The 14,764-nt window shown below is 43.2% G+C and overlaps 1 protein-coding gene across 1 annotated transcript in view; it reads right to left on the reverse strand.

Moving 5' to 3' along the window:
• Window positions 1-212: 212 nt before the first annotated feature.
• LOC121558572 (regulating synaptic membrane exocytosis protein 2-like) overlaps window positions 213-14,764 on the reverse strand; it is a 145,874-nt gene continuing 131,322 nt past the window's right edge. Inside the window, exons 14-17 of the mRNA XM_045217410.1 lie at window positions 11,665-11,777; window positions 2,732-2,833; window positions 2,437-2,576; window positions 213-867 (exon numbers count right to left, since the gene is read on the reverse strand). Of these exons, the coding sequence (XP_045073345.1) occupies window positions 652-867; window positions 2,437-2,576; window positions 2,732-2,833; window positions 11,665-11,777 (571 nt within the window). The 3' untranslated portion in view covers window positions 213-651. The remainder of the gene's footprint in view (window positions 868-2,436; window positions 2,577-2,731; window positions 2,834-11,664; window positions 11,778-14,764) is intronic.

Consider the following 14,764-nt stretch of genomic DNA (forward strand, 5'->3'; position numbering starts at 1 on the left):
AAAAGACAAACCAGGGATTCTGTACAACTAACCATAACCCTAACCCTCACTCTCACTCTAACCCTAACCCTAACCCTCACTCTCACTCTAACCCTAACCCTAACTCTCACTCTAACCCTAACCCTAACCCTCACTCTCACTCTAACCCTAACCCTAACCCTCACTCTAACCCTCACTCTAACCCTAACCCTAACCCTCACTCTAACCCTCACTCTAACCCTCACTCTAACCCTCACTCTAACCCTAACCCTCACCCTCCCTCTCACTCTAACCCAACTCATGAATTAGTTCTCAGTTCACTTATCCTCTTCTTTTTCCTCATTATGGATTTAACAGAGATTGAAATCTAGTACCACTGACTTCATTCCACTTCTTCTTTCCTTTTCCTGCCGCAGCTTCATGTGCATGTCTGGTCCTCCCTGGGAGGGGCGTCGACCCGGGGGGGTCAGCGTTAGGGTTTACCTGACCCATGTTGCAGTGAGACAGTCCCACCCGCAGGGGGCACCTTGTTGCAGCCTGCTCCAGACTCCACCCTCCCTCTTCATGGGCTCAGAACATCAAGCATGCAGTGTTACCAGGGTAACCAAGGCTTGGCCCAAGAGGGCGTGGCCCGGCCAGCCTTACCTCCTGTTGGTGATTTCAATAACGATGCTAGCTGTCCCTCAATTTTGCTGCATTTGCAGCTTGTTCTGCTACTGCTGCTTTGCTAGTTAAAGGTGCCAAGGTCGGATCCACCAATGAGGTGGGAGGGAACAGTTTGAACCAACCAATCACCATGTTGGATAAGTCTAAATCATCTAAAAGTATCTGAGCAGCTCCCATGAAGGATTTGTGGTCCATGCGTCCATAGTCCCCCCACACGATTATCTGGAGAACAGAACACAGGTATTACATACTACTCTGTAAATAGTACTAACCCTAACCCTAGGTTGGGGAGCAATGGTTAAAACAAGAGGATTCTAATATCCCATAACGCTTTGCATAAATGAGGATAAATTCTATATAATGGGAACAGCTATGCTAGGTAGCAACGGCCCTGGTCGCATGATGCAGGTTGACTTTCTAAAGCTTCCTCATGGAATTATTAGCTTGTCCTAACCTGGGTATCTTCAACCTACCCTAACCCTAAAACTAACACTGACCATAGACTAACACTGACCATAGACTAACACTGACCATAGACTAACACTGACCATAGACTAACACTGACCATAGACTAACACTGACCATAGACTCCCCACAGGATAATCTGGAGAAGAGAAAATGCAGATCATGTGTTACTCATTCTACTCATAATAGACTCAAATAGACCTATAAAGGACAATTGAATATGTAAAATAGAGTGTATTACCTGTAAAACCTTCCCTTCTGGAGTGTGTTACCTGTAAAACCTTCCCTTCTGGAGTGTGTTACCTGTATAACCTTCCCTTCTGGAGTGTGTTACCTGTATAACCTTCCCTTCTGGAGTGTGTTACCTGTAAAACCTTCCCTTCTGGAGTGTGTTACCTGTAAAACCTTCCCTTCTGGAGTGTGTTACCTGTATAACCTTCCCTTCTGGAGTGTGTTACCCGTAAAACCTTCCCTTCTGGAGTGTGTTACCTGTAAAACCTTCCCTTCTGGAGTGTATTACCTGTAAAATCTTCCCTTCTGGAGTGTGTTACCTGTAAAACCTTCCCTTATGGAGTGTGTTACCTGTAAAACCTTCCCTTCTGGAGTGTGTTACCTGTATAACCTTCCCTTCTGGAGTGTGTTACCTGTATAACCTTCCCTTCTGGAGTGTGTTACCTGTATAACCTTCCCTTCTGGAGTGTGTTACCTGTATAACCTTCCCTTCTGGAGTGTGTTACCTGTAAAACCTTCCCTTCTGGAGTGTGTTACCTGTAAAACCTTCCCTTCTGGAGTGTGTTACCTGTATAACCTTCCCTTCTGGAGTGTGTTACCTGTAAAACCTTCCCTTCTGGAGTGTGTTACCTGTATAACCTTCCCTTCTGGAGTGTGTTACCTGTATAACCTTCCCTTCTGGAGTGTGTTACCTGTATAACCTTCCCTTCTGGAGTGTGTTACCTGTATAACCTTCCCTTCTGGAGTGTGTTACCTGTATAACCTTCCCTTCTGGAGTGTGTTACCTGTAAAACCTTCCCTTCTGGAGTGTGTTACCTGTATAACCTTCCCTTCTGGAGTGTGTTACCTGTAAAACCTTCCCTTCTGGAGTGTGTTACCTGTAAAACCTTCCCTTCTGGAGTGTGTTACCTGTAAAACCTTCCCTTCTGGAGTGTGTTACCTGTATAACCTTCCCTTCTGGAGTGTGTTACCTGTATAACCTTCCCTTCTGGAGTGTGTTACCTGTATAACCTTCCATTCTGGAGTGTGTTACCTGTATAACCTTCCCTTCTGGAGTGTGTTACCTGTAAAACCTTCCCTTCTGGAGTGTGTTACCTGTATAACCTTCCCCTCTGGACTCTCCTCGAACTGGAGCTGCTGCTGGTAGAGGGGATCCAACGTTTTCTTCGCCAGTCTGGTTTTCTTCTTGACTATGCATTTCCCGTTGTCCATTAGATATACTTTCACATAGGGGGCTTGAGAAACAAGCAGAGAGGGCAATAAGTACAATTCAACCACCATTTTTGCAGAATAAAAGTGACAATGTGCCTTCTGGACCAAAATGCCCTTTCCTGGGGACTTTGTGATATAATGATAACATGATAATAACATAGTAATATATCATGTTCACCTGGCAGCTGCTTGTTGCCTTGTTTACCCACAAGTCCTCTGGCCCTGATGACCTCCACGTCCAGACGTTCTTTCCTGTACACCATCCCTATCTGGATGTCACCTGCAGAAAACATACAGTACCAGTCAAAAGTTTGGACACACCTACTCAATGAAGGGTTTTTCTTAATTTTTACTATTTTCTACATTGTAGAATAATAGTGCAGACATCAAAACTATGAAATAACACATATGGAATCATGTAGTAACCAAAAAAGTGTTAAACAAATCAAAATATATTTTATATTATAGATTCTTCAAAGTAGCCACCATTTGCCTTGATGACAGCTTTGCACACTCTTGGCATTCTCTCAACAAGCTTCACCTGGAATGCTTTTCCAACAGTCTTGAAGGAGTTCCCACATATGCTGAGCATTTGTTGGCCTCATTTCTTTCACTCTGCGGTCCAACTCATCCCAAACCATCTCAATTGGGTTGAGGTCAGGTGATTGTGGAGGCCAGGTCATCTGATGCAGCACTCCATCACTCTCCTTCTTGGTGAAATAGCCCTTACACAGCCTGGAGGTGTGTTGGGTCATTGTCCTGTTGAAAAACAAATGATAGTCCCACTAAGCCCAAACCAGATGGGATGGCGTATCGCTGCAGAATGCTGTGGTAGCCATGCTGGTTAAGAGTGCCTTGAATTCTAAATAAATCATTGACACTGTCACCTGCAAAGTACCCCCACACCATCACACTTCCTCCTACATGCTTCACGGTGGGAACCACACATGCAGAGATCATCCGTTCACCTACTCTGCGTCTCACAAAGACACAGCGGTTGGAACCAAAAATCGTACATTTGGACTCATCAGACCAAAGGCCAGATTTCCACCGATATAATGTCCATTGCTCATGTTTCTTGGCCCAAGCAAGTCTCTTCTTCTTATTGGTGTCCTTTAGTAGTGGTTTCTTTGCAGCAATTCAACCATGAAGGCCTGATTCACGCAGTCTCCTCTGAACAGTTGATGTTGACATGTGTTTGTTACTTGAACTCTGTGAAGCATTAATTTGGGCTGCAATCTGAGGTGCAATTCACTCTAATGAACTTATCCTCTGCAGCAGAGGTAACTGGGTATTCCTTTCCTGTGGTGGTCCTCATGAGAGCCAGTTTCATCATAGCGCTTGATGGTTTTTGCGACTGCATTTCAAGAAACTTTCAAAGTTCTTGACATTTTCTGGATTGACTGACCTTCATGTCTTAAGTAATGATGGACTGTCATTTCTCTTTGCTTATTTGAGATGTTCTTGCCATAATATGGACTTGGTCTTTTACCAAATAGGGTATCTTCTGTATACAACCCCTACCTTGTCACAACACAACTGATTGGCTGAAACACATTAAGAAGGAAATTATTTCCACAAATTAACAAGGCACACCTGTTAATTGAAATGCATTCAAGGGGACTACCTCATGAAGCTGGTTGAGAGAGTGCCAAGAGTGTGCAAAGCTGTCATCAAGGCAAAGGGTGCCTATTTTGAAGAATCTCAAATGCAAAATATATTTTGATTTCTTTAACACTTTTTTGGTTACTAAACTCAGCAAAAAAAGAAACACCCTTTTTCAGGAACCTGTCTTTCGAAGATCATTTGTAAAAATCAAAATAACTTCACAGATCTTCATTGTAAAGGGTTTAAACACTGTTTCCCATGCTTGTTCAGTGAACCATAAACAATTAATGAACATGCACCTGTGGAACGGTCGTTAAGACACTAACAGCTTACAGACGGTGGTAGGCAATTAAGGTCACAGTTATGAAAACTTAGGACACTAAAGATGCCTTTCTACTGACTCTGAAAAACACCAAAAGAAAGATGCCCAGGGTCCCTGCTCATCTGCGTGAATGTGCCTTAGGCATGCTGCAAGGAGGCGTGAGGACTGCAGATGTGGCCAAGGCAATAAATTGCAATGTCCGTACTGTGAGACGCCTAAGACAGCGCTACAGGGAGACAGGACGGACAGCTGATCATCCTCGCAGTGGCAGACCATGTGTAACAACACCTGCACAGGATCGGTACATCCGAACATCACACCTGCGGGACAGGTACAGGATGGCAACAACAACTGCCTGAGTTACACCAGGAACGCACAAATCCCTCCATCAGTGCTCAGACTGTCCACATCAGGCTGAGAGAGGCTGGACTGAGGGCTTGTATGCCTGTTGTAAGGCAGGTCCTCACCAGACATCACTGGCAACAACGTCGCCTATGGGCACAAACCCACCGTCGCTGGACCAGACAGGACTGGCAAAAAGTGCTCTTCACTGACGAGTCGCGGTTTTGTCTCACCAGGGGTGATTGTCGGATTCGCGTTTATCGTCGAAGGAATGAACATTACACCGAGGCCTGTACTCTGGAGCGGGATCGATTTGGAGGTGGAGGGTCCGTCATGGTCTGGGGCAGTGTGTCACAGCATCATCGGACTGAGCTTGTTGTCATTGCAGGCAATCTCAACGCTGTGCGTTACAGGGAAGAAATCCTCCTCCCTCATGTGGTACCCTTCCTGCAGGGTCATCCTGACATGACCCTCCAGCATGACAATGCCACCAGCCATACTGCTCGTTCTGTGCGTGATTTCCTGCAAGACAGGAATGTCAGTGTTCTGCCATGGCCAGTGAAGAGCCCGGATCTCAATTCCATTGATCACGTCTGGGACCTGTTGGATCGGAGGGTGAGGGCTAGGGCCATTCCCCCCAGAAATGTCTGGGAACTTGCAGGTGCCTTGGTGGAAGAGTTGGGTAACATCTCACAGCAAGAACTGGCAAATCTGGTGCAGTCCATGAGGAGGAGATGCACTGCAGTACTTAATGCAGCTGGTGGCCACACCAGATACTGACTGTTACTTTTGATTTTGACCCCCCCCTTTGTTCAGGGACGCATTATTCCATTTCTGTTAGTCACATGTCTGTGGAACTTGTTCAGTTTATGTCTCAGTTGTTGAATCTTATTCATACAAATATTTACACATGTTAAGTTTGCTGAAAATAAACGCAGTTGACAGTGAGACAGTTATATGATTCCATATGTGTTATTTCATAGTTTTGATGTCTACAACGTAGAAAATAGTAAAAATAAAGAAAAACCCTGGAATGAGTAGGTGTGTCCAAACTTTTGACTGGTAATGTATGTATGAACATACTAACCCCAAACCTAACCATCCCTATCTGGATGTCACCTGCAGAGAACATATATATTAATATTCTAACCCCAAGCCTAACCATCCCATCTGGATCTCACCTGCAGAGAAAATATATATTAATATTCTAACCGCAACCCTGAGAATGATAATAAAAAGCTTTTGAGCACCTTATATGACATTTTGGGAAAAAGGGCAAACTCGGCTCCAACATTCATTGAATCAGGTCAATCATTACAAAACTCACTGATATTGCCAACTACTTTAATTACTTTTTCATTGGCAAGATTAGCAAACTTAGGCATGACATGCCAGCAACAAACGCTAACACTACATATCCAAGCATATCTGACCAAATTATGAATGACAAGCATTGTACTTTTGAATTGTGTAAAGTCAGTTTGGAAGAGGTGAAAAAAGTATTGTTGTCTATCAACAATGACAAGCCACCGGGGTCTGACAATCTGGATGGAAAATTACTGAGGATAATAGCAGACGATATTGCCACTCCTATTTGCCACATCTTCAATTTAAGCCTACTAGAAAGTGTGTGCCCTCAGGCCTGGAGGGAAGCTAAAGTAATTCTGGTACCCAAGAATAGTAATGCCCCCTTTACTGGCTCAAATAGCCGACCAATCAGCCTGTTACCAACCCTTAGTAAACTTCTGGAAAAAATGGTGTTTGACCAGTGTTATGATGAGTTCTCGGGTGTTCAAGTAATCAAAGATGTAAGAATATAGTTAGACACTTTGTAGAAAGTTAATGCAAAGTTGTATTAATCGGTACGGGGTTAGAGACAACAATGGACAGAGCTTTGCCGTTTGCTGTTTCCAACTATCGAACAAAGATTCACTCTCCATTATGTACCCTTGGTTTTTCTTCCTTTCACCTACATCTGGAAACCATCAACCATCTCTGTTGTTATTACCCTTTGCCCCAGGTCATTATATCCTGTCCATCAATCACACTACCCTAAACATCACTAATCTACTTTGACATAAGGAATGTAGACTTCATGGCCCCAAACCAATTATCTCGTAACTCTACCTCGATCCTCACAATACTATGACCTGACATCATTACAACCAGATACAGTGCTATTTCACAGTAAACAAATTGACAACAGACTTTCAGCACGCTTATAGGGAAGGACACTCAACAAGCACAGCACTTACACAAATGACTGATGATTGGCTGAGAGAAATTGATGATAAAATGATTGTGGAGACTGTCTTGTTAGACTTCAGTGCAGCTTTTGACATTATCCATCATTGTCTGCAGCTGGAAAAACATGTGTTATGGCTTTACACCCCCTGCCATAATGTGGATAAAGAGTTACTTGTCTAACAGAACGCAGAGGGTGTTCTTTAATGGAAGCCTCTCAAACATTATTTTTGTAAAACTTTTTTTTAACCTTTATTTAACTAGGCAAGTCAGTTAAGAACAAATTCTTATTTACAATGATGGCCTACACCGGCCAAACCCGGACGACGCTGGGCCAATTGTGCGCCGCCCTATGGGACTCCCAATCATGGCCGGTTGTGATACAGCTTGGAATCGAACAAGGGGGTCTGTAGTGATGCCTCAAGCACTGATATGCAGTGCCTTAGACCACCGCGCCACTCAGGTGCCCATAAACATAATCCAGGTAGTTTCAGGAATTCCCCAGGGTAGCTGTTTAGGCCCCTTACTTTTTTCAATCTTTACTAACGACATGCCACTGGCTTTGAGTAAAGCCAGTGTGTCTATGTATGTGGATAACTCAACACTATATGTCAGCTACTACAGCAACTTAAATGACTGCAACACTTGACAAATAGCTGCAGTTAGTTTCAGAATGGGTAGCAAGGAACAAGTTAGTCCTAAATATTTCAAAAACTAAAAGCATTGTACTTGGGACAAATCATGCACTAAACGCTAAACTTCAACTACAGTTGAAGTCGGAAGTTTACATACACTTAGGTTGGAGTCATTAAAACTCATTTTTCAACCACTCCACAAATTTCTTGTTAACAAACTATAGTTTTGGCAAGTTGGTTAGGACATCTGTTTTGTGCATGACACAAGTAATTTTTCCAACAATTGTTTACAGACAGATTATTTCACTTATAATTCACTTTATCACAATTCCAGTGGGTCAGAAGTGTACATACACTAAGTTGACTGTGCCTTTAAACAGCTTGGAAAATTCCAGAAAATGTCATGGCTTTAGAAGCTTCTGATAGGCTAATTGACATCATTTGAGTCAATTGGAGGTGTACCTGTGGATGTATTTCAAGGCCTACCTTCAAACTCAGTGCCTCTTTGCTTGACATCATGGGAAAATCAAAAGAAATCAGCCAAGACCTCCGAAAAAACATTGTAGACCTCCACAAGTCTGGTTCATCCTTGGGAGCAATTTCCAAACGCCTGAAGGTACCACGTTCATCTATATAAACAATAGTACGCAAGTATAAACACCATGGGACCACGCAGCCATCATACCGCTCAGGAAGGAGACGCGTTCTGTCTCCTAGAGATGAACGTCCTTTGGTGCGAAAAGTGCAAATCAATCCCAGAACAACAGCAAAGGACCTTGTGAAGATGCTGGAGGAAACAGGTACAAAAGTATCTATATCCACAGTAAAACGAGTCCTATATCGACATAACCTGAATGGCCACTCAGCAAGGAAGAAGCTACTGCTCCAAAACTGCCATAAAAAAGCCAGACTACGGTTTGCAACTGTACATGGGGACAAAGATCATACTTTTTGGTGAACTGTCCTCTGGTCTGGTGAAACAAAAATAGAACGGTTTGGCCATATTGACCATATTTATGTTTAGAGGAAAAAGGGGGATGCTTGCAAGCCGAAGAACACCATCCCAACTGTGAAGCACGGGGGTGGCAGCATCATGCTGTGGGGGTGCTTTGCTGCAGGAGGGACTGGTGCACTTCACAAAATAGATGGCATCATGAGGAAGGAAAATTATGTGAATATATTGAAGCAACATCTCAAGACATCAGTCAGGAAGTTAAAGCTTGGTTGCAAATGGGTCTTCCAAATGGACAATGACCCCAAGCATACTTCCAAAGTTGTGGCAAAATGGCTTAAGGACAACAAAGTCAAGGTATTGGAGTGGCCATCACAAAGCCCTGACCTCAATCTTATTGAAAATGTGTGGGCAGAACTGAAAAAGCGTGTGCGAGCAAGGAATCCTACAAACCTGACTCAGTTACACCAGCTCTGTCAGGAGGAATGGACCAAAATTCACCCAACTTATTGTGGGAAGCTTGTGGAAGGCTACCCGAAACGTTTGACCCAATTTAAAGGAAATGCTACCAAATCAATTGAGTGTATGTAAACTTCTGACCCACTGGGAATGTGATGAAAGAAAGAAAAGCTGAAATAAATCATTCTCTCTACTATTATTCTGACATTTCACATTTTTAAAATAAAGTGGTGATTCTAACTGACCTAAGACAGGGAATTTTTACTAGGATTAAATGTCAGGAATTGTGAAATACTGAGTTTAAATGTATTTGGATAAGGGGTATGTAGACTTCCAAAAAGTATGATCTTTGTCCCGTGTACAGCTGCTGACTTTTTTATGGCGGTTTTGGAGAAGTGGCTTCTTCCTTGCTGATTGGCCTTTCAGGTTATGTTGATATAGGACTCGTTTTACTGTGGATATAGATACTTTTGTACCTGTTTCCTCCAGCATCTTCACAAGGTCCTTTGCTGTTGTTCTGGGATTGATTTGCACTTTTCGCACCAAAGGACGTTCATCTCTAGGAGACAGAACGCGTCTCCTTCCTGAGCGGTATGATGGCTGCGTGGTCCCATGGTGTTTATACTTGCGTACTATTGTTTGTATAGATGAACGTGGTACCTTCAGGCATTTGAAAATTGCTCCCATGGATGAACCAGATTTATGGAGGTCTACAAGTTTTTTCTGAGGTCTTGGCTGATTTCTTTAGATTTTCCCATGATGTCAAGCAAAGAGGCACTGAGTTTGAAGGTAGGCCTTGAAATACATCCACAGGTACACCTCCAATTGACTCAAATGATGTCAATTAGCCTATCAGAAACTTCTAAAGCCATGACATCATTTCCTGGAATTTTCCAAGCTGTTTAAAGGCACAGTCAACTTAGTGTATGTACATTTCTGACCCACTGGAATTGTGATTCAGTGAATTATAAGTGAAATAATCTGTATGTAAACAATTGTTGGAAAAATGCACAAAATAGATGTCCTAACCGACTTGCCAAAATGATAGTTTGTTAACAAGAAATTTGTGGAGTGATTGAAAAACAAGTTTTAATGACTCCAACCTAAGTGTAAACTTCCGACTTCAACTGTATTATTTAACTAACCCCAACCCTTACCATCCCATCTGGATGTTCCTGCAGAGAACATACACTATATATACAAAAGTATGTGGACACCCCTTCATATTAGTGGATTCAGTTATTTCAGCCACACCCGTTGCTGACAGGTGTATAAAACCGAGCACACAGCCATGTAATCTCCATAGACAATCAATGGCAGTATAATGGCCTTACTAAACAGCTCAGTGACTTTCAACTTGGCATCGTCATAGGATGCCACCTTTCCAACAAGTCAGTGCGTCAAATTCCTGCCCTGCTAGAGCTGCCCTGGTCAACTGTAAGTGCTGTTATTGTGAGTGCTGTTATCACTCCTCCTGGAAACTCTAGAAGCAACATCGACTCAGCCGTGAAGTGTAGGCCACAGACGCTCACAGAACGGGACAGCCAAGTGCTGAAGCGCTTATCACTTTAAAATAATCTGTCCTCGGTTGCAACACTCACTACTGAGTTCCAAACTGCCTCTGGAAGTAACGTCAGCACAAAAACTGTTAGTCGGAAGCTTCATGAAATGGGTTTCAATGGCTGAGCAGCCGCACACAAGCCTAAGATCACCATGCGCAATGCCAAGCGTAGGCTGGATTGGTGTAAAGCTCGCCGCCATTGGACTCTGGAGCAGTCTAAACAAATCTGGGTTTGGCAGATGCCAGGAGAATGCTACGTGCCCGAATGCATAGTGCCAACTGTATTTTTTGGTGGAGGAGGAATTATGGTCTTTCAGCATGACAATGCCCCCGTACACAAAGGGAGGTCCATACAGCAATGGTTTGACGAGATCGGTGTGGAAGAACTTGACTGGCCTGCACAGAGCCCGGACCTCAACCCCATCCAACACCTTTGGGATGAATTGGAACGCCAACTGCAAGCAAAGCCTAATCACCCAACATCAGTGCCCGACCTCACTAATGCTCTTGTGAATGAATGGAAGCAAGTCCCCGCAGCAATGTTCCAACATCTAGTGGAAAGCCTTCCAAGAAGAGTGGAGGCTGTTATAGCAGCAAAGGGGGGACCAACTCCATATTAAAGCCCATGATTTTGGAATGAGATGTTAAATGAGCAGGTGTCCACATGCTTTTGGTCATGTAGTGTATTAATATTCTAACCAGAACACTACCATAACCATCCCATCTGGATATCACCTGCAGAGAATATATATATTAGTGTTATAACCGCAACCTCCACCTTAACCATCCCATAAGGATGTCATCTGCAGAGAACATATATATTAATATTCTAACCAGAACACTACCCTAAAGATCCCATCTGGATGTCACCTGCAGGGAACATCATAACAAGTAGGAGGTGTCATAAAAAGGAGGACGGGTTATGGCAAAGGGGGAGGAGTGATTTCTAGGAGGAGTCATAAAAAGGGGAAAGAGTCAAGGTGCTTACCCATTGGTGGCGTGGCAAGTGTCTGTCTACCGGCTAGCTGTGCGGGGCCCAAACCTTCCAGGAACTCAGTGAAGTGGATGTCAGATGTGATGCGGACACCAGGGAAGATAAGGCTATAGAGAGACAAATCAAACTGGATATTGACACCAGGGAAGATGAGGCTATAGAGAGACAAAACACACTGGTTATTGATACCAGGGAAGATTAGGCTATGTGGAGACAAAACACACTTGTTATTGACACCAGGGAAGATGAGGCTATGTGGAGACAAAACACACTGGTTATTGACACCAGGGAAGATAAGGCTATAGAGAGACAAAACAGACTGGTTATTGACACCAGAGAAGATGAGGCTATAGAGAGACAAAACACACTGGTTATTGACACCAGGGAAGATAAGGCTATAGAGAGACAAAACACACTGGTTATTGACACTAGGGAAGATTAGGCTATGTGGAGACAAAACACACTGGTTATTGACACCAGGGAAGATGAGGCTATAGAGAGACAAAACACACTGGTTATTGACACCAGGGAAGATAAGGCTATAGAGAGACAAAACACACTGGTTATTGACACCAGGGAAGATGAGGCTATGTGGAGACAAAACACACTGGTTATTGACAATAGGGAAGATAAGGCTATGTGGAGATAAATCACACTGGTTATTGACTCCAGGGAAGATTAGGCTATGTGGAGACAAAACACACTGGTTATTGACTCCAGTGAAGAAAATGCTATAGAGAGACAAAACACACTGGTTATTGACACCAGGGAAGATGAGGCTATGTGGAGACAAAACACACTGGTTATTGACGCCAGGCAAGATGAGGCTATGTGGAGACAAAACACACTGGTTATTGACACCAGGGAAGATTAGGCTATGTGGAGACAAAACACACTGGTTATTGACACCAGGGAAGATAAGGACATAGAGAGACAAAACACACTGGTTATTGAAACCAGGGAAGATTAGGCTATAGAGAGACAAAACACACTGGTTATTGACACCAGGGAAGATGAGGCTATGTGGAGACAAAACACACTGGTTATTGACGCCAGGCAAGATGAGGCTATGTGGAGACAAAACACACTGGTTATTGACACCAGGGAAGATTAGGCTATCGAGAGACAAAACACACTGGTTATTGACAGCAGGGAAGATTAGGCTATGTGGAGACAAAACACACTGGTTATTGACACCAGGGAAGATAAGGATATAGAGAGACAAAACACACTGGTTATTGACACCAGGGAAGATGAGGCTATAGAGAGACAAAACACACTGGTTATTGACAACAGAGAAGATAAGGCTATAGAGAGACAAAACACACTTGTTATTGACACCAGGGAAGATGAGGCTATCGACAGACAAAACACACTGGTTATTGATACCAGGGAAGATAAGGCTATAGAGAGACAAAACACACTGGTTATTGACACCAGAGAAGATAAGGCTATAGAGAGACAAAACACACTTGTTATTGACACCAGGCAAGATGAGGCTATGTGGAGACAAAACACACTGGTTATTGACACCAGGGAAGATTAGGCTATAGAGAGACAAAACACACTGGTTATTGACAGCAGGGAAGATTAGGCTATGTGGAGACAAAACACACTGGTTATTGACACCAGGGAAGATAAGGATATAGAGAGACAAAACACACTGGTTATTGACACCAGGGAAGATGAGGCTATCGACAGACAAAACACACTGGTTATTGATACCAGGGAAGATTAATTAATTATAATTAATTAGGCTATGTGAGACAAAACACACTGGTTATTGACGCCAAGGAAGATAAGGCTATAGAGAGACAAAACACACTGGTTATTGACACCAGGGAAGATGAGGCTATCGACAGACAAAACACACTGGTTATTGATACCAGGGAAGATAAGGCTATAGAGAGACAAAACACACTGGTTATTGACACCAGGGAAGATGAGGCTATGTGGAGACAAAACACACTGGTTATTGACACCAGGGAAGATGAGGCCATAGAGAGACAAAACACACTGGTTATTGACACCAGGGAAGATAAGGCTATAGAGAGACAAATAACACTGGTTATTGACACCAGGGAAGATAAGGCTATAGAGAGACAAAACACACTGGTTATTGACACCAGGGAAGATAAGGCTATAGAGAGACAAATAACACTGGTTATTGACACCAGGGAAGATACGGCTATTGTTCGGATTTTTCGTTATTTACCCCTCCGAAAAGGCTCACCAGGAAGCACACAATGTCATGACTCGTGTTTTGTCCTTAATTTTATTTTAAATCAAATGACCACAGGTCATAAACCTGAATTACAACAAACAAATAATGACAATATATTATTCAAATATATAATATAATAATAATGTAAATTTGAAAATCAAATAAGCCTACAACACCATCAAAAATGTGGCAAATCTGGCTTAAAACAGCATTGACTACATCACCCAGAATGCCTAGCGCCAGAGGAGCATGCGCACAGCGACTCCGCCGTTGCCACGGACGCTGCCACAGGACACAGAACCCATGCCACCACATGCCTCGTCCATAGGACCCACACACGCACAAACGCAACACAACGCGGCGCTCCACTATGGATCACCGAACCAAACCACCGCTATCACCACCGCCACCAGAAACCAGCAGAGTGCTCCAAACAATCAGCACAAGGCAAATGGCTGATAATGATAGCCTAATGCTATACAGCATCTGGGTCGCTGAGCTACCGCACCCAGTGAGCTACAAGTTACTCTCGGCCAACTAACACCGACACAGTGAGGTAAACGTTCAGTGCTCAAACATATAAGTGACTTAAACATTAATGCTAGACTGTGAGTAGTTCGCAGTTACATACCAACGGGCTGTGTGCTCCTGATGATTGTCTGTCGTGAAATGATTACCAGGTGCCATAATTTAAGTCTCTAGTGAAGCTGCGCATGCGCACATAACGTAACATATCCGAGCATCTAAGAAACTTAAAGAAATCACTCGTTCCCCATTTAATTGAACACATCAGACCCATTTGCTTCTCTTTTATCTATTTATATATTTGTTTTATTTTTATTTAATTTTTTATTTTCCTGAGTGAGCTAG

The sequence above is a fragment of the Coregonus clupeaformis genome, unplaced genomic scaffold (assembly GCF_020615455.1).
Source record: "Coregonus clupeaformis isolate EN_2021a unplaced genomic scaffold, ASM2061545v1 scaf1052, whole genome shotgun sequence".
Taxonomy (NCBI): Eukaryota; Metazoa; Chordata; class Actinopteri; order Salmoniformes; family Salmonidae; genus Coregonus; species Coregonus clupeaformis.